A 19,232-nucleotide genomic window follows, 5' to 3' on the forward strand; every position below is an offset into this window, starting at 1 on the left:
AAAGGTTACAAAACAAACAAAGCCACCTTAAAGAAACTGGCAAAAAAATCTATTCTAAATTTCATAAAAAAGCCCTTGGATTTACTAATTCTAGCACATGACATTGATAGTTAAATTTTCCTCAACCATCACACCAAAAATCACAAAATGGCCACTTTCACAAACACCCAAAATTGCAAGGTCCTAAAATAACCCAAAAGAAAAAATCCAATCCCCCTAACTCTCTCATGCACCCTAATTAATCCCCTCAATAAACAATAAGAGGATTAATAAAAAAACAGATCTTAATTACTTAATAATATAATTATTACACCCATATCTTATAATATAATATAATATAACCGAAAACAATAAAAAAGAAATTTACATTACATCATCACGTAAAAATAAATAAATGAATAAAAAACCTTGAGGCGTCTCTCATCTTCACCAATCGAAAAATTATTTTAACTTTGTAGTCTTCTTATAATTAAGTTTTTCTTTCTTTTTAGTTTGTGTCTGGAAAAATTTGGTTTAAAGTCTTGTCTTTGAGGTGTGGTGTTACCGTGTGCGGTAAGGAGGAGAAGGAAAGGCTTGTGCTTGAAGACTTGTGTCTCTCTGCGCAATTCGGTAACTCTACGATCATCTTTCTTCTTTCTCTTTCATTTTTCTCGAAGCGTTTTTTTTTTTTTTCCTTCTGTAAAATTCTTATCTCGAAGCGCCGTAATGTGAATTTAATCTGAGGATTAAGTTAAGATCGACTTCATTGTTTCTTTTTTTCTCGATTTTTTTTTGCTTTGATTGTTCTCTACTTGCTTAGATCTACTTCTTTTACTTGAGATTGTCTTTTTGTTTGCTTTGATTGAAGTGTTCTTGAAATAAGATGTGGTTTCTTGATTTTAACAAAGATCAAAAAAGGATTTATTTTTATTTCTGCCCTGTAGCTAAATTTTATAACATGAATCCTCAAATTCGTAGACTTGTTTGTGTTACCCAAATTCTCAAACCCTTTTAGTTTTGGTGAAATTGCGTTTGCTTTCGAGATGCACAGTGTGGTGATCTATTTAAGCTGCTAAGTTTTTTTTTTTTTTTTTTTTTTTTTTTTTTTTTTTTTTTGGGTTGGGTTTGATGAAGCTCTGGCAAAATTATAAACCATGGTTGGAGGAAGTAGTGCACAGAAGCTAACTACGAATGATGCACTTGCATATCTCAAAGCTGTCAAGGATAAATTTCAAGATAAACGTGAGAAGTATGATGAGTTTCTTGAGGTTATGAAAGATTTTAAAGCTCAGAGGTATTGTTTTTTTTTTTTTTTTTTTTTTTTTTTTGGCTCACTGTTGAGGTTTAAGTTCAATTTTGAAATCTGATGTTATTTTTGTCATTGTTAGGGTTGATACCACTGGTGTTATTGTAAGGGTGAAAGAACTCTTCAAAGGGAACAGGGAATTGATTTTGGGGTTTAATACTTTCTTGCCTAAGGGTTTCGAGATAACTCTCTTACCTGAGGATGACCAACCTACGCCTAAGAAGCCTGTTGAGTTTGAGGAAGCTATTAGTTTTGTCAACAAGATTAAGGTAGTTTAATTTTTTGATTGTGGTGCATTTATCTTTGCTACTTGCTTCTTAACTATTGTTTTATCTGCAGACAAGGTTTCAAGGCGATGATCGTGTATACAAATCATTTTTAGACATTTTGAACATGTATAGAAAAGAAAACAAGTCCATTACGGAGGTCTACCATGAGGTGTGTGTTTGTTTGTAGCCATTTGTGGTAATAGTGTTTTGGTTTTTCTTCTTGTCTTAGTTTGATATTGTTTATCTTGTAGGTGGCTATCCTTTTCCGGGACCATCACGATTTGCTTGGGGAGTTCACTCACTTTCTCCCTGATACTTCAGCAACTGCCTCTACCAATGATTCTGTAAAAATCCCATTACGTGATAGAGGCATTAAGTCTCTTCCCACCATGCGTCAAATAGATCTTGATAAGGTTCATCTCTCTGTTGTTTTCACTAGGCCTTACTAGGCAATCGAAACTCCGATTCTTAGAGGCATTACTTGTTTGGATATTGTTACAGAAGGAGCGGATCATGACTTCACATCCTGACCGTCCACTCAAAACCGAACATATGGACGTAGACCATGAGAGGCCTTCGTTGAAAGAAAGTAAAGAAGAAGTGCGACGCATTGACAAAAAGAATGATTACATGGATGACAGAGACAGGAAAGATTACAGAGGTCTTGAACACGATAGCCAGAAAGATCATTTCCTCAACAAAAAGAAGCTGACACTTAGGGATGATGATTCTGCTGAAATGTCCAATCATGCCATTCCCAGTTCATCTACTTATGATGAGAAAGGTGCTACGAATAGCAGATCTCTCGTTTTCCTCTATTTTATACTTCTGAGTTAGTTAGGAGTGAGTTCATGCTACATCGATATGCGAGTCTTGTGTTCTTAAAATTGACTTATGTGATGACAGGTCATAGCCAAGAACTTGCTTTTGTTGATAGAGTGAAGGCAAAGCTTGATACTGCTGACAACCAGGAGTTCTTGCGATGTCTTAATCTCTATTCAAAGGAGATAATCAGCCAACCAGAACTGCAGTCTTTGGTATGCTTTTATGTTGACTTATATTTGCTTACTACATGGTTAAATTGGGGAAGATTATGAGAAATCTTTTGGAATTTGCCTGCCAATGACTCGTGCATATATATACTGGTATTAGGTGAGAAATTTAATAGGAGTATATCCAGACCTTATGGATGCCTTCAGAGTCTTTTTGGCACAGTGTGATAAGAATGGTAACTAGCTAAACTTGTGCTCTTTCTCTTCTTACATTCGCCGGTTAATGGTTAACATTTGACCCTTTTGGTATTTCTTTCTGCAGATGGATTACTTTCTGGTATTGTGTCTAAGAGTAAGTCTAGCTATTTTTGTAACACAGATCTGATGTTTCTCTCCACACGTATTGAATTGACTCTAACCATTGGATTACTGTGACTATAGAATCCTTGTGGAGTGAAGGCAAATGTCCTCAACCTACCAAGTCACAGGACATAGAAACAGACCGAGAACGCGAGAAGATTCAAAGGTATAGAGAAAGAGACCGCGAAAAGGAGAGGCTTGAAAAGGCGGCAGCGAGTCAAAAATGGGCTAAACCTATCAGTGAACTAGATCTCTCAAACTGTGAACAATGCACACCTAGCTATCGGTTACTTCCGAAGAATGTATGGTGCTACAGTTCACCATGCCAAATATTCTCCTCTTGGTTAATTTTTTGTTGCTTCATTTGTTAAATGTGCATATATTGTTTTCCTGCAGTACCCAATTCCTATCGCAAGCCAAAAAATGGAGATTGGTAGCCAAGTGCTTAATGATCACTGGGTCTCTGTCACTTCAGGAAGTGAAGACTATTCATTTAAACACATGCGCAAGAACCAATATGAAGAGAGCCTATTTAAATGTGAAGATGACAGGTTAGTGATAAATGTATATTAATGTCATGTTATGTATGTAATCTCAAATCTGACTGTCTTCTGTTATCTGTTGAGTACTTTCTTGGAATAGTTTTGGTTTGGTATATATATGTTTGTTGCTGTTCTTTAGGTTTGAGCTTGACATGTTATTAGAGTCTGTGGTCTCGGCTACGAATCGTGTGGAAGAGTTATTGGCAAAGATGAACAGTAATGAATTGAAAACCGACACTCCCATCTGTATCGAAGATCACCTCACAGGTATACATATAAGCTAACGTGGACAACAACATCCTAAATATTGAGTGATATTCTGAATTCTTCTTCTTCCAGTTGATGTATCTTGTTTTGTTAATCGTATTGTAGCGCTAAACCTAAGATGCATAGAACGGTTATACGGTGACCACGGCCTTGATGTGTTGGATTTGCTAAGGAAGAATGCATATCTTGCTTTACCCGTAATACTGACACGTTTGAAACAGAAGCAAGAAGAATGGTCAAGGTGTCGTACTGAGTTTAACAAAGTCTGGGCTGACATATATACAAAGAACTACCACAGATCACTTGATCATCGCAGCTTTTATTTCAAACAGCAGGATTCAAAGAATCTGAGCACAAAAGGTTTTTTTTCTCGTTACCCATTTATATCTTAAGAGAAAATGCTCTTAGTAAAATCTGCTTCCAAAGTGGTTTTGAAGTTCTTTATGTGTTACAATCTTTCACTGCAGCGTTGCTGGCAGAGATAAAAGAGATCTCTGAAAAGAATCGAACTGAAGATGATGCACTTCTTGCTCTTGCGGCTGGAAATAGACGAACAATTTCTTCCAATATGAGTTTTGATTATCAAGATCCTGATCTTCACGAAGATCTGTATCAGCTGATCAAGTACTCATGTGGAGAAATGTGTTCAACAGAACAGCTAGACAAAGTAATGAAGGTATGGACAGAGTTTTTGGAACCATTATTTGGTGTTCCTTCTCGCCCTCAAGGTGCTGAAGACCGAGAAGATGCTGTCAAGTCTACGAACCAGAATTCAAAAAGTGGTAGTGCAAGTGAGGGCAGTCCTCAAAATGGAACTAGTGTTGCCAACTCTATGCGGTCAAATGGCCCTCAAAAAGTCAAAGAAACTAATCAAGTGCGGCAAGCTAGTGATTTGGATAAAGATGTCACTTCTTCTAAGACCTCTGATGCATGTGACAATACTCAAAATGATAAAATGCCGAAGAGTCTAACCAAACCTGACGAACGACCCGAAACCAAACAAGTTGTTTCTATCGAACGTGCGCATAACTCAAATGCAGTGCCTGTGGATGGATTGCTACCTCAAAGGAATGGAAAAACCAGCATTTTATCCGTTACAGGTTAACACTTTTAATTTTGCTTGATAAGAGTACTCTTGGAATTTTTCACGTTTTAAGATGAATAGTATCCTTACCTCTTTTACATGACCAGGGCTTAGCAATAGTAACCCAAAGCCTAGTGCTTTAACCAGTGGAATGGAGATGGAGTTGAAGCCGAATCATGTGAATGGTCCACGGTTAGAGGTATTGTTGCGCAATGGAGAACTTGTGTAATACTTGTATCTTGCAAATATATGAAATGTTGATCTGAAATATATGATATTCTACTTACTCATTCCACAGATTGGTGACAACAGAGTAATTCCAAATGGGACAATGGCAGAAAGATCTAACGAAGGGTTCGCTGGGCAAACCAAAGTCGAAAGAGAGGAGGGTGAACTTTCTCCAACAGGGGAGTTTGAGGAAGATAACTTTGCAGTTCATGGAGAGAATGAATTGGAGACTCTCAGCAAAAGTAAGGAGAATGATGATGCTACTGCAGATGATGAAGGTGATGCAAGTGCCCCAAGATCATCAGATGGCAGTGGAAACACATCTCAGAACGGTGATGTTTCTGGAACTGACTCAGGTGATGGTGAAGATTGTTATCGTGAAGATGATATGGATCATAATAATAAAGCAGAAAGTGAAGGAGAAGCTGAAGAAGGTATGTCTGATGCCCATGATGGTGCTGAAGGAGATACGCCTGTGCTGTCCATGTCAATAAGAAACCTGCTGCATGTGAAACCTCTTGCAAAGTATGTCCCTCCAGCTTTACGCGATAAGGACAAAGATGATTCTCGAAAGAACTCTAAAGTCTTTTATGGGAATGATTCTTTCTATGTTCTTTTCAGGCTTCATCAGGTAAAAACATATCATTTTTTCAATCTGCAAATCAATGAGGCTAGAATCTTTCGTGAGGCTTACTTTTGCGGTTACTCTCTCTATACAGATTTTGTATGACAGAGTGTTATCAGCAAAAATCAACTCATCATCTCCAGAAAGAAAGTGGAAGACCTCAAATTCAACAAACCCTGCTGATTCATACGCCAGGTGACTAACTCTTGCAATTCTTTTAAGCAACTGCTAAAGTAATATGTGTTGCTGCTTACTCATCTAGTTTCGTTTTTGGAACAGATTCATGAATGCTCTCTACAATTTACTCGATGGTACATCTGATAATTCCAAGTTTGAAGATGATTGCCGAGCAATAATTGGGACTCAGTCATATATTCTTTTCACATTGGACAAACTGATCTATAAGCTCATCAAGCATGTATGTTTTCCTTTTGGATGACATTCTATTTATTCTTCACTTGTGGTTTAACTGACTAAGTGTGATCCTCCAGCTCCAGGTAGTAGCAGCTGATGAGATGGACAACAGATTACAACAGTTATATGCTTATGAGAAATCCAGAAAGCCTGAAAAGTTTCTTGATGCTGTTTATTATGAAAATGCTCGTGTTCTTCTTCCAGATGAGGATATTTACCGCATTGAATGTGTAAGTATTTTTTACCCTTGCACAGTTTGGACAAAGAAAGCTTATGACCGAGGAACTTCATAAGTTATGTATCTTCTTGCATTTTTATTTCTGCAGGACCTATCAACACCAACCAAACTCTCTATTCAGCTTCTGGACCACGGACATGATAAGCTAGATGTGACATCCATATCCATGGACCCGACTTTTGCAACTTACCTCCAGAATGTATTCCTTTCCGATCAACCTAATGCGAAAGAGAGTCCTCGTATCTATTTAAAACGGTAAGTCAAGAAGATTAACTAAGTACTATCTCATCTTCTTAAAAGTAAAGGGGACACTAATCAGATGAACTCTTTTTTATCCTCCCAGGAATAAGCGTAAAAATGGTGGTTACAGTGAACTATGCACCACGGATGAAGTTAACATTATTAACGGTTTGGAATGTAAGATAACCTGTAGTTCTTCAAAGGTACAGTCTTTTTTCCTGCTTACCACTGTGAGTTTCCACTTTAAGCTTGTCTTTTTAAGAAGAATTGTCTGGTATTTCCTTCAGGTATCCTATGTACTAGATACAGAGGATGTGTTGCATCGTACTAAGAGGAGGAAAGTTTTGAAGCAAAGTGGTTTACCCCGTGGACAGGAATCTGTTTGCGGTGGTTCTTTGATTGGGCAAAGGAGAAAACAAAGATACCAAAAACTTCTCACCAGCCAATGACATTTGTCACTTACCACCAGAAAACGCTCGTGAATAGAGTAACTTCGCACTTTTTGAGAGAAAGGTTGCCCATTCTTTGCTTGTTATACTCAGCATTGAGCTTTGTCAGAAGAGAAGAAATATGAGATGGCTCTTACTTCTGTTGCTGCCTCTGGTCCCTGTTGTATTCTCACAGAAAATAAAAAGGGAGGGAGGGGAAAAATCGAAGGAATACTGAAAGGATTTAACTGCCCAAGCCTTCAAAGTCTTGTGTTCCCCTAATTGTGTATATAAGCATTTTGTATGTTGTAACATTAACTCAAATTTCTTCTTTCTTTACTCCTATTCTTTCCAACATTTATCATCTTAATGAAAAATTTGTTCTTGTATCCCCAATTCTTACATCTAATGTTATCTTCCCAATGGGTCACTAAAGACCGAGCTAATGTGGAGCCTCTTTTAACCGGCAAGCTCACTGATTGGTGGACGGTCCATGATGTCTGCTGCAGCTGCTGCGCTACGTTGCAAGACCGGGTCAATATCAGGCAACTTAGGAATCTGAGCCAAGAGATCAATGGTGCGTCGTAACAGACGAGCAAGATCACCTTCGTCCATTGCACATTCCATCATCATTTCTTTCCAACTTAATCCAGAAGCCCAAGCTTCAACCATACCAGAGAACTGAACGTCCAAACAACATGGAATCATAACCTCGTGCTTCTCTTGAAGCTTTATAAGAGAGTTTCTCTGTTCTTGTAAGAAATTAACCATGTCTACTACTGTATCAGATGGCTCGTAAATATAGTTGTTGTCTCTCCAAGGTCGGACTTTTATGCCCTCTGAAACTAAACTTGCACATACACCAGCTAATTGAGGAGGCTTGAGATCCACCAGGGCTTTGTTCCGGAGTACCATTGCAAGCCAGAGCTCGTTTTCTCCTCGGATTGCAGCAGCTGTTTCTCCCAGAGGAAATATCAGGTGTGTGTTAATGTCCAATGCTCTGCTTTCGTGAATCACATTGCTTATACGCATGAAATCTTTCCAACCAGACGGTTCAATCTGCTCTAAACGGTTTATGAGGCGTCTGGATCTCGACTTGAGCCGTTTCATCTTCTCAACCGTCAGATTAGCGTTCTCTAGAATTTTCTTGTACTCTCTGAACCCTGATGACCGAGACATCTTCTTCTTCAAACGAGACACTTTGCTCCTTTGTTCCCTGTACTGTTCCGCAGCATTATCATACTCTTGGGATATATGTAAGACCTCTTCTTCTTTGGAAAGGCTGCTTAGGACAGGTACGTTTAAACTCCATGACCATGTCTCTAGAGATCCTTCCAATCTCCACAAACTTCCAAGTTCGGATTCAGCTAGTTTATCCCACTGCATATCTGCTTTATCCAGGAGAGTCTTCATGATTTCTCGAGGCAAAGCATCTCCAAGCGCTAAAGCAATGTTAGGGAAACCAGTTCTGTAGACAGTCCTTATCCACTTCTCAGTAAAGAGATACCAGGAGTTATCAGAGCCAAGGGCCACATAGTAAGATGGGTTAACAATAGGCTTTCCAGGTTCATTTGCCGCCAGCTCATCCTCAATTACGTTCGACGCAAAAGACTCATCCAAAGATATCATCTTCTGAAGTTTGGAACCTTGAAATGAATCGATATGTCCTAAGTAAACAGCAGGGACTGACTGCTGCTTCCCTTCAGAATCCTTGAACTCCAAACAAATAAATGGTAAGTTACCCTCTTCCATCCCTTTTAAAAGAGGTTTTAGCGCGGAGAACCTTTCGAGTTCCATCCTTCTTCGTGATTCAGCACGCTTGCGTTTCTCCTCCCGCAGCTCTTGCTTCAGTTCAGTGATCTCCTTGTAGTCCCTCGCTGAAAGAAGTTTCTTACTCTTCTTATCTATTGCTTCATCGCGTATTTCGGATGACAGAATCTCGATCTTCTTGTCAATTTCAGCAAGTTCCTCCTTTGCGGAAACCATCACATTGCTGCTCACATAGTTTCCAAAACTCTTTTCAACTAATTTCTTGGCTTCTTCCAGACTTCTCCCTGCTTGTAAGACTTTCCCGTCCTCATTTCCACTTGATTTACGAGTAACTTTTGAACCAGCTACCAGATTCAGCACCATACCATATGAAGCAGTAAACTGTGACACGAGAGGTTTAACTCCAGCAAAAACAAGTTTGCAGCACTCTTCAGCGCCTTCAAAAGCAGTCTGAACCAGCACAGTGTAGCCCTTCTCATCAATGCCTCTACGTCCAGCACGCCCAGCCATCTGGAACAATTCGTTAGGACCCAACTGTATTCGTTCACTACCAGCCTTTTTTGTTAGACACGAAATAACAGCCGTTCTAGCTGGCATGTTTATTCCAGCAGCAAGTGTCTCAGTAGCAAAGACCACCTTAACAAGTCCTCGCTGAAACAATTCCTCAATGAAAGATTTCCAAAGAGGTAGACAGCCAGCATGATGAGCAGCGATTCCCCTAAGCAGTCCTTTCTCTGCACTCTCTCTCACTGCATCTGGATAAAGAACGCGAAACTTCTTCAAGGCCAACTCAACCTCACTCTTCTCGCAATCATCTAAAAGCTGAAAATTTTCAACATACTGTACAGCTGCATCACATCCTCTACGGTTAAAAATGAACCATATCGCTGGTAACATATTTTTTCCCTGGAGATGCCATAATGTGTCGCTAATTTGAGGTACCTAGAAGTCAAGACGCAGCACAGTCATTATATTATCATGAGAAGTTAAAAATCCTATTCGAATATATAAGAAACCACAAATGTCTTCTTCGTAAGGGTTGTTAAAAAGCATAATGTAATACCTGTGATCGGCGAATCTTGTTTATCTCATTCTTTGAAAGAGGATAATCAGTAACGTTCACAAGGTTGTTGTAGCTGGTATCACCCCCTCGTTTTTTTGACCTCCTTTTCCTATACGCGTCATCATCATCACGAAATCTAGCTTCTGAGGCAGAGAGTTGCAAATAACTGAGAGACAGCTTCCTGCTCCAATTAAAAAATCCTCCTCCATTTATTATCAAAGATAAATATTCAATAATACATGTTGATGATAAAGTAGAGAGTTCAACAAGTTACCTATTCACGTTTGTCCCTCTCTCGTCAAGCAGAGGTAATAAAGAACGTTTTGTTGAGAAGTACCAAGTTAATGGAACTGGACGTCTTGTCGATGTTACCAACTCAGTTTTACCATGTATCTGAGACCAAAACACAGAAGCGGCTAGCACATCTTAATAAACCAGTGACTAAAGAATCTAAGTATTGCTACCGTTGTATTAGTAGTAGTTAACAAGAAACTGAGATACTTCATCAGCAACACAATATATATACTGCTTAACAATAGGAGATAAATGAGATAAAGAACATGGCATTAGGTACATTGTTATAACTGCTTATGCTAGGAACATGATAATGGAAAAATGCAATGCATTCCCTTAAGGAAAATGTGTACAAACTCACCTCACCAATCCAACCAGCTAATTCATCAGGGTTTGCAACTGTAGCTGATAGGCATATAAGTTGAACCTCCTTTGGGCAATAAATAACCTGAGCTCGTAATAAATAAAAGTAACTGAGTCAGACACTCAACTGATAAAGCCTTTTTTGGAGGAAAGAAGAGAAACAGAGGAAGAAGAAACTCACAATCTCTTCCCACACAGTTCCCCTAGATATGTCACTTAAATAATGAACCTCATCCAAAACAATTGCATCAACATGAAAAAGTCCAGTTCCTGAAGAAGCCATTCCAACACTAAAGATACCAGGATTAAAAGGAGCTCCCCAACAGGCCAGATAGATACACACAAAGAGAACTACAACAGTTTAAAAATACCTTTGATACAACATGTTCCTAAGAATCTCTGTAGTCATGATCACAATCTGAGCATCTTTGTTAATAGCAGAGTCACCTGTGAGTAGACCAACGTTATCGTCTCCAAACGTCTCCCTAAACTCACGAAACTTCTGATTAGAGAGTGCTTTAAGAGGTGTAGTGTAGAACAACCGTCGACCTCGAGCCACCGTAGCAACAGCTGCTGCTTCAGCAATTAAAGTCTTCCCACTACTCGTTGGAGCAGAGACCACAACAGACGAACCTCTAAGAAAAGCTTCAATAGCCAATCTCTGTCACCCAAAAATAAGAAATTTCAGATTTTTTTTTGCTTAAAAACATAAAATTTACAAAGATTGAAACTTTATTAGAAAACCTGAAACTTGTCGATTCGAAAATCATAGATTGAGATGAGTTCATTGATATCAATCATCTCAACTCCAAAATCTCGAACGAGACTACGAAGCTTCTCAACTCTTTGCCACCTAAGCTCAACTCGTTCCCGAGCCGATTCTTCCGTCGGCAAATCCACCGAGAACTCGGTTTCGTCGTCGTCGTCGATGTTCCGAAATTCATCGGAGATATTTTCGTATTCATCCGCTGCTTCGTCGTCGTCATCATCGTCTTCTTCGTCTTCGTCTTCTTCTTCTTCCTCCTCCTCTTCTTCTTCCTCGTACTCTTCGGAGAGCTGAGACTGCGACGGTGAGAGAGAATTCAAGGAGGATTCGAAAGAGAGTTTTTTTGGATTAAAGATTAGGGATTTGGTGAAGCAGAAGCTTGGGGAATGAGAGAGAGAACGATGGAGAGAAGGAAACTGGAAGAACTTGAATGAAGAAGAAGAAGGTGTGATGAGGGAGACGACGGGAAGAGTGTTCATGTTCACTTCTCAGGGCATTTCAAGATTTGATTTTTTTTCGCCTTTTGGATATTACACCCATATTAATTATTTATTTTTATTTTTTCCCGGTTACATAATAATATTACAATTGCTTCTTTTTTTTTTTTAAAGTCATGGCTTTTCAAAAGTTTAGCTACAAAATAAAAACTCTTTGATTTTTTGGTCAAACACGTCAAAAGAATAATTCTTACTAACAATTTTTTGTTCAAAAAAAATATATATATTACTAACAATTTTGGTTTAGAAATATGATTTTTATTTATTTTTATTACTGTAAAATAAGGTTTATAATTTGCCCAAAAAAAAAAAAATAGTTTGCTCGGATTGTGAAGTTGTGATGATTGGTCTGTAAACCGATCAATTATGTTTTTGGCCAATTTTGTTAAGGAGTGATGAGATCGACATACAAAGAGGTGATATAGTCTTTGATCTTCTCTCCAGCAAAGGTGTACCCATCTCCGTACTTGTAGATCACATCTCCTAAGCGTCCATAATTCAAAACAGGCCTTAGGATATGAAGCGGTACAAAACTGGCTGCCTTCATAAACTCTTCGTCCATGACCTTAGACATTTGATCAGTTCTTTTCTCAAACTCAAGACACGCTTCTTCCTCAGTTACTCTATATTGCTTCGTATAACAGTTGGTCCCATTCGCAATATCTCCTCTTTCCATCTCCTCCTGATACACGCATGACACATATATATGTTCGATGATGTTTATAATTGGCAATAACATTTTCTCATATAATTTTCATTTTAATAAGACGTAATTATTATATGGTACCTTAAAGGTAGAAATATCATCTCTGAGACGAGACTTAGCAATATGGGTGAGTTTTGGTCTTGACCTCAGCCATTCATAAATTTCGTCTCCTGCAATATCACCCATAGCAATGAAGGTGATTGCTAGCAGCACTTGACCTGCGGTCGAAGACATCCCAACCTCTATGTACTCTTCATAGCTTGGCACATGCCCTGTATTTGACCATTCGGCTTCTTTCAGGTAAGCTTTCATGACTATCTTGAGCTGCAAACGTTACATAAATACAAACTATATGTAACCTTCAAATTTTTTTAGTTACATGTAGAAAATTAGGTTTTTTGGGTAAACTTTTAGAGCTTAATAATTAAGGATAAAACCCACATGAAAATTGAAAAGCATATAGAAGATGAGCATTTCAAACATCCAAATGTCCTTATTAATTTGTGATTCATATGAGAGACTGGTGTTACATGTTTGGTTACTTTTTATGACATTAGTTTATAGTGACAATAGTTTGGGAAATAAGATTTAAAAGATGAAACAATACCTGCTCGTATGCGTATTGCATAGTAAAACATCTTCTTTCTGAACTCACATTTTCTTTGAGTTCTTTAAACATGTCAACCATTGTTCTGAAGACAATTTTGAGATAGCCCGGTAGTACATCTAGGCCGTCATAATCCCACCTTTATTTAATAGTAGTATATCAATACAATTTACTTTTTTTAGGGATCAAAGTTAACGATTTAGAATTCAGTCAAACACCAACAATTTTTTTTTTTTTTTTTTTGTATGAAAGAAATGACCTTTTATTATATACTTTAAATTCATACCTAGTAACTATTTTTTTTTCCTTATTTCCGTTTATAGTATAATTATATAGTATCATGTATATGATTTGTTACGTACCTGTCAACGGATTGAACGAGGCTCTTAACTTCGTCAAGAGTACCATATACATCAAATGTGGTGTCCACGATGTCAAATACAATGAGGGCTTTGGCCAGCATAATCCGCGCAGCTGAATACTGTGGCTCGTAATAAATCCCAGTCGCCCAGAAATAAGGCTCCGCCAATCTCTCTCTGAAGTAATTTGGTATCTTAGATACTAAATCTAGATCCCTCCACCATCTGCATACATACATCTAATTTAGTCGTGTAAAACTATCATAAATAATATACTATATATGAATAGCATTATACATACCTCGTTAGAGTTTTCAGATCTTGAATGTAATGAAGCTGCATGAACCTAAAGTTGAGCTTGGCCAACTTTAGTAACATTTCATTATGATCAGTTTCTAGTTCGTAGAAGCCAATATATTCCCTTGCCACCAAGACTTCCAAATTGAAATTCTGAGGTATATACAGAGCAGCTTGTATGAACTTAGTGATGTGTGGGTGATATGTGTACTTACCAGATGTTGGCTTTTGTTTAAGTGGGGAGAAGGTCCGTTTAAGTGCATTTGATGATCAAGCAACCTTTGAGAAGTTCTTCAGCAAGAAAGAGGAGGGAACTTTCATTCTATTAGTGACCAATATAAACCCAAAGATTTTCGGAGGTGAAGCACTTCATCTTACTTATTATATTTGTCGTCAGAAATAGTTGCACCTAGTACTCAAAAAATCTCTAATTTTAAACCCACCCATACTCTCCAGGTGAACTTTATCTTAATGCTACATCTGGGACTTAGTTTTATGGTGATGGAGACTTCACAACGACACGACAGTTTGCTGAAAGGTATTTAAAGGGTTGTTTTAAAATCCTCTATATTTGACAAACTCATTCAATTTTCATATTCAACCTCCACCAACGCTTAACTACACTGACAAACAGGTTGAAGGGGAGAGATAAAGATGGGATCAATACGATCGCACTATATCATGGAGTTAAGAAGATTGAACATGTATCCATTGAAGAACTCGGTCAGTTTCTCGCCACTGCAAATCCAGAGGTGTTTTCCATCGCAGTTTCTTTCTCTATTTTTCTGTTTAATAACTACATTACTGTGATTAACATCTTATTAACACTCTTTAACCTTTTTATCATAAAACTTGGGCATGAATATCATCATATTTTACTCCTTGCTGGTTTATTATAGGAAGATGAATTTTTATGCACGGCGACAGTCACGGACATCCAAACTCAGCGTGGGTGGAGTTTCATTTCCTGTGGAGAGTGTGGGATAAAAATGGTCAAGAAGGAGACATGCTTAGCATGCAATAACTACAAGTGCGGTTCAACATCGGCAATAGGAGATGTCAAGTAACATTACTAACACCAACACAGTTTACAATTGTTTTTCTAATCAGTTATTAACTTGATTTCTAACTATTCTCTCCTTTGACAATGTCATAATTTGGAAGATACCGTGTTGAGCTGGTCGTTAAAAACGGCATGTCAAACGAGGTTTTTGTCGCTTTTGATAAAGACATGGTGAAGTTAACCAACATACAAGCAACGACACTAACTTCGCAGATGGTATTTGTAGAATTCTCAACTTTTTTAACGTTTACACAGTTCATTCTACGAATATTTGTACTTTGTCTACCATCTATTACTTACTCTTTGCACTTCTCCTTCCAATAGGTTGACACCCATCAAAACTCTGACTCTGAAGCATCAATTCCCAAAGTAGTCTATGATATTATTGGAAAGAAATTCACATTCCAGATTAAGCTTACTTCTTTCAACTTCACTCCTCACCACCAGTCATTTACAATATCTCGAATATTTGAGACTTCCGAGGAGGCACCTGGGCCTAACTTCAGAGAGGTAAAGGTTCAGGAAAAATTTGGTTTTCCTTCCAAAGGTATGCCCTGATTGTTTTGTTAACTATTTACGAACATTTTTGCAGGATGAAGGTTTTGTGGTTTTCGCAGCTCAAACACCAGCAACCAGTCCAACACATCTGGCACTTAAAAACACTCCGTCAGCCGGTAAAAAGACATCAAAGGATCCTTCCAATGTTTCTGGAGAAGACGTCGAGGTTACTGCATCGTCTGGAGGCATGGGGAAGCAGAAGAAACAAAAATGCAATTAGTATATCTTCTGGCCCTCTTTTACCCAAACCCGAATTGCTATGCCTCTACACGTCACATGTCCACATCTTTTAAACCAACTTTAATTGCTTATCTTTTATTTACCCGTGGTTACTTGGAAAACAATGATCTAAATCGTATTTAAGCACGACTGGAAAGGGAGACTGTTTGTAAAATATTTGAATATGTTGTGGTAGAGTAATTAATTGTAGGTGTTCAATGTATGCACAAAACCACAGTTACAGTTTAATGTATTATGATCAATAACATCCTCTGCTCGCCTATATTGCGTCATGAGAATTTTCTTTCCAACTGTCCTAATCAGTATGTCTAAAACGGCAGCTATAGCTGTAGCCCCATTGTCAGTGGCAGTATAAACAGAGATAGTCTCTAAAGTTGCAGCATCCTGCAGGCATAAAGAATTTAAAGATCACTGTTAAAATTTTTAAATTTACTCGCAATAAGAATAGACAATGGTAACATAACTGACATTGAGAGCCTTTTGCAAAACCTATAAGTCTCTTGATAAGTCTCTGTTCCATCTAAAACACTCTTCAGTCTGTACACTGCTGTCTTGAAAGTGAAATAGGTAGGACGATGGGATCAAAGATCGTAGCTTCCATTATAAAAGAGTTAGATGATTAGTAGCATAATATGAACATGATTCTACATATAATGCGATAAGCGATGGGAAAAGAAAACTTACATATTAGCTCAGAGACTACTAATTGGTCTACTGAAATCTGAATGACTGTCACATTGAATCCTCTTTTCCTCAACTACATGATTACTTATCAAATGACATTTATATCATTGTTTCTTTAATGTTCACCCCTAAATTCCCTTCACATTGTCATAGTTATTAGACCTCCCACATACTACATACCATTTGTCACTAACATTGACGTTACAAAGTAATAACAGAGGTCTTTCTAATTTCATAGTGACAAATAGAAACAGTTATTATCGTCATTGTATCCTCTGATGGTGTTCACAATCCTTTTCCAATTTTAACAATTTGAAAAAGCTTATATGATCTTCCCTTTCCATTTCCCCATATTAGCAAAAATATAAGTGTATTTGACAGCTTACCTAAACGTTTCTCAACATGAAAGAAACAATTATTGGTGATGGCAGCAGGAAAGGCAAACGAAAATGGACTAAAGGAAAAGAGATATTGATCAAACCCAGTAAAAAAAACATGAAGAGTAAGGTTTTTTATGCTCATGTTTTTTTTGTTATTCCTCTGTCATTATTGCTACACAAACCTAACAAACAGGCAATCTGACCCCTTTTTCCAGATGCTAACCATAGCCGACCATGGCTAAGTGAAAAATACATTACTGTAGCACCAAATTTGTGGAGACATCCCCAGAAATCAAATGCCAAAGATAGTTAAGATGATGATTCTGTATGCTACTTTATTCACAAAGTTTTACTCAGCCTCTAATTTTGAAAGTCCAATGTACATGTATATGTAGAAGAGCTCGGAGGTTACGACTTGCAATCATTTTTGGAAAAATGAAAACTAAAAGGCGAGAAGGTAGAAACAAATATTCTTATTACCATACTTAGTTACCGCAGTACTATTTTTAGAGCTCACAACTACCAACTCCTTTTGCAAATATTATATGTACCCTCTTAAAATAAACTAAGCTTTCACTCCCACAAACTCCTTATGTAAACGAACAAACTTACAAGTATCGACAAAGGGAAGAAATCTTCCTCCTCCAGTATTGTGGCCTGCCAATTTTGTGATGCTCTGCTATGGGAAACTGAGCTCAAAACCAAACAATATGTTGTCAAGAAGGTCGCGTCAGCTTACCAAAGGTGCGGCCAACACCTCATGAACTAGAGAAACTGTATAATGAATCATCAGATTTCTGTCGTAATATTCGGATGCTGAACTCAATGCTAGCTTTCACATCAACCGGAGGTAAAGTTGATACTAACGTAACAGGAAAAAAAGGACCTTATACATATAGAATCCATGGTCAAAATTATCACTCTGTTGGGTCTCTCTTACCAGAGGTTGGAAAGCAACCATGCCAGCTTTACATTTTTGATACTGCAATTGAAATAAGAAATTGTATGCAGAAGATGGCTGGACCAAGTAACGGGAAACCTGTAGACGAAGAGGTTGTTCGTATTTTGATCATGATGCTGGATAGAATTAACGACTTGGCAAAGGTTTTTAGAAAAGCAAGGGATCGGTATGAAGATGGGCTAAGCAGTGAATTCAATATCAGATTGGATAGCCAAGCAAAGAAAGGAAAACAGTATGACTTACCTACTGCAGATGAGACTACCGGTTTGATAGTTGGGGATTTCAGTACAGCAACAGCAGGACGAGATGTGATTCTTCAATTTAAGTCTTCAAAATTACAAAGAATTAGTGATCTGCATCCTCTATATATGAGTCTTCAATACCCTCTACTGTTTCCCTATGGTGAACCTAGCTATCATGAGGAAATTCCATACCATTCAACAGTAAAGAGCCAAGTAAGGAGGGCATATATGACAATGAGGGAATATTATGCTTACCAGATACAGACTCGATTATCTGAAGGCATGACTATTACTAAGGGAGGAAGATTATTTCATCAATACATTGTTGATGCCTACACAGCTACAGAGCAAGAAAGACTTCGTTTCATAGCTCTTAATCAAAAAAAATTAAGAGCTGATTTGTATAACAATGTATATGATGCTGTTGAAAGTGGAGAAACAGATGCTAAACAATGTATTTGTATAAGAATGTATTTGTATAACAATGTATTTGTATAAGAATGTGTGCATGTAGGGAAAAGAATAATATTACCATCAAGTTTCACAGCAAGGCCAAGATATATGGTAGAAAAGTACCATGATGCTATGGCCATATGTAGATGGTTTGGTAACCCAGATTTATTTACCACATTCACAGCATATCCAAAATGGTCAGAGTTTACAGACCATCTACAAACATATACTACAGAAGGCTCAAACACAAGGCCTGACCTCCAATCTAGAGTCTTCAAGATGAAACTAGATAAGATGTTGGCAGATTTTAACAAAGGAGTTTTTTCCCAGTTCCTGTAGCAGGTATACATAATTGTATTAGTCTTTTACTCTTATACACTCACATATGAAATAAAGAATCTAAACTGAACTATAATTCACATTATGCAATGGTGTACACAATAGAGTTCCAAAAAAGAGGTCTCCCACATGCACACATTCTTCTCTGGCTAGAAGGTACAAGCAAAAACCCATAACCAACTGTGATAGACAAATTCATATCAGCTGAATTACCAGATAAGGAAGGGTTTCAACTGGTAGAACAACATATGATGCATGGACCTGTGGTCTAGATAGAGCGTACTCACCATGCATGGAAAATGGTGTTTGAAGTAAAAAATTTTCACGACAATTTGTGGAGAACACAACCATTGACAAATCTGGTTATGTTGTCTACCGACGACGCAACAATGAGTCCAAATCTGTTTTGAAAGGTGTAACAAGATTAGATAATCAACATGTTGTACCACACAACCTACATTTTCTGAAAAAGTATAATGGACATATCAATGTGGAATGGTGTTGCAAGACAAGCGCAGTAAAATATCTTTTCAAGTATATCACTAAAGGTGTGGATAAAGCTACGTTTGTGATTGTGAGACCCAGAAAAGGGAAACAAAAACAAGGGTCGACTAAGGA

At 37.8% G+C, this 19,232-nt stretch overlaps 4 protein-coding genes and 1 pseudogene across 4 annotated transcripts; 3 read left to right on the forward strand and 2 right to left on the reverse strand.

Moving 5' to 3' along the window:
* Positions 1–332: 332 nt before the first annotated feature.
* LOC104704786 (paired amphipathic helix protein Sin3-like 4) lies at positions 333–7,361 on the forward strand. Its single transcript, XM_087459137.1, has 22 exons — positions 333–609; positions 1,114–1,273; positions 1,368–1,554; positions 1,625–1,723; positions 1,806–1,967; positions 2,056–2,338; positions 2,461–2,591; positions 2,707–2,782; positions 2,869–2,898; positions 2,988–3,208; positions 3,303–3,457; positions 3,588–3,715; positions 3,821–4,075; positions 4,183–4,815; positions 4,907–4,998; positions 5,098–5,658; positions 5,747–5,847; positions 5,932–6,070; positions 6,144–6,296; positions 6,393–6,559; positions 6,648–6,747; positions 6,832–7,361. The coding sequence occupies exons 2-22, from the start codon at positions 1,134–1,136 to the stop codon at positions 6,991–6,993; spliced, it is 3,975 nt and encodes a 1,324-aa protein (XP_087315263.1). The 5' UTR covers positions 333–609; positions 1,114–1,133; the 3' UTR covers positions 6,994–7,361.
* LOC104704787 (DExH-box ATP-dependent RNA helicase DExH15 chloroplastic) lies at positions 7,270–11,818 on the reverse strand. The gene is made up of 7 exons (XM_087459138.1): positions 11,207–11,818; positions 10,834–11,123; positions 10,644–10,752; positions 10,461–10,547; positions 10,080–10,198; positions 9,806–9,986; positions 7,270–9,684 (listed from the first exon to the last, which is right to left on the reverse strand). The coding sequence occupies exons 1-7, from the start codon at positions 11,705–11,707 to the stop codon at positions 7,432–7,434; spliced, it is 3,540 nt and encodes a 1,179-aa protein (XP_087315264.1). The 5' UTR covers positions 11,708–11,818; the 3' UTR covers positions 7,270–7,431.
* Positions 11,819–11,980: 162 nt separating this feature from the next.
* On the reverse strand, positions 11,981–13,775 carry LOC104704789 (dolabella-3,7-dien-18-ol synthase TPS06-like). Its single transcript, XM_010420820.2, has 5 exons — positions 13,699–13,775; positions 13,401–13,622; positions 13,039–13,177; positions 12,513–12,755; positions 11,981–12,407 (listed from the first exon to the last, which is right to left on the reverse strand). The coding sequence occupies exons 1-5, from the start codon at positions 13,773–13,775 to the stop codon at positions 12,111–12,113; spliced, it is 978 nt and encodes a 325-aa protein (XP_010419122.2). The 3' UTR covers positions 11,981–12,110.
* Positions 12,023–15,827, forward strand: LOC147941584 (uncharacterized). Its single transcript, XM_087456404.1, has 8 exons — positions 12,023–13,852; positions 13,932–14,053; positions 14,151–14,232; positions 14,329–14,446; positions 14,594–14,757; positions 14,859–14,973; positions 15,082–15,267; positions 15,350–15,827. Exons 5-8 carry the CDS (start codon positions 14,684–14,686, stop codon positions 15,533–15,535), a joined length of 561 nt encoding a protein of 186 aa, XP_087312530.1. The 5' UTR covers positions 12,023–13,852; positions 13,932–14,053; positions 14,151–14,232; positions 14,329–14,446; positions 14,594–14,683; the 3' UTR covers positions 15,536–15,827.
* Positions 15,828–17,432: 1,605 nt separating this feature from the next.
* LOC147941585 (uncharacterized) lies at positions 17,433–18,726 on the forward strand (annotated as a pseudogene).
* Positions 18,727–19,232: the final 506 nt, after the last annotated feature.

The sequence above is a fragment of the Camelina sativa genome, chromosome 7, assembly GCF_030686135.1.
Source record: "Camelina sativa cultivar CO46 ecotype springtype chromosome 7, ASM3068613v1".
NCBI classification, from domain to species: domain Eukaryota; kingdom Viridiplantae; phylum Streptophyta; class Magnoliopsida; order Brassicales; family Brassicaceae; genus Camelina; species Camelina sativa.

Excerpts from the sequence above, each read along its gene's own strand:
- LOC104704786 (XM_087459137.1), top strand. The coding sequence starts at position 1,134 with ATGGTTGGAGGAAGTAGTGCACAGAAGCTAACTACGAATGATGCACTT. Across the intron at positions 5,659-5,746 it reads TTCTTTTCAGGCTTCATCAG|ATTTTGTATGACAGAGTGTT; the intron begins GTAAAAACATAT and ends CTCTCTATACAG. Across the intron at positions 6,560-6,647 it reads CCTCGTATCTATTTAAAACG|GAATAAGCGTAAAAATGGTG; the intron begins GTAAGTCAAGAA and ends TTATCCTCCCAG.
- LOC104704787 (XM_087459138.1), bottom strand. The coding sequence starts at position 11,707 with ATGAACACTCTTCCCGTCGTCTCCCTCATCACACCTTCTTCTTCTTCA. Across the intron at positions 9,987-10,079 it reads AGAGGGACAAACGTGAATAG|GAAGCTGTCTCTCAGTTATT; the intron begins GTAACTTGTTGA and ends TAATTGGAGCAG. Across the intron at positions 9,685-9,805 it reads ACAAGATTCGCCGATCACAG|GTACCTCAAATTAGCGACAC; the intron begins GTATTACATTAT and ends CTTGACTTCTAG.
- LOC104704789 (XM_010420820.2), bottom strand. The coding sequence starts at position 13,775 with ATGTTACTAAAGTTGGCCAAGCTCAACTTTAGGTTCATGCAGCTTCAT. Across the intron at positions 13,623-13,698 it reads GATCTGAAAACTCTAACGAG|ATGGTGGAGGGATCTAGATT; the intron begins GTATGTATAATG and ends GTATGTATGCAG. Across the intron at positions 12,408-12,512 it reads ATGATATTTCTACCTTTAAG|GAGGAGATGGAAAGAGGAGA; the intron begins GTACCATATAAT and ends TGCGTGTATCAG.
- LOC147941584 (XM_087456404.1), top strand. The coding sequence starts at position 14,684 with ATGGTCAAGAAGGAGACATGCTTAGCATGCAATAACTACAAGTGCGGT. Across the intron at positions 14,758-14,858 it reads TCGGCAATAGGAGATGTCAA|ATACCGTGTTGAGCTGGTCG; the intron begins GTAACATTACTA and ends ATAATTTGGAAG. Across the intron at positions 15,268-15,349 it reads CTGGGCCTAACTTCAGAGAG|GATGAAGGTTTTGTGGTTTT; the intron begins GTAAAGGTTCAG and ends ACATTTTTGCAG.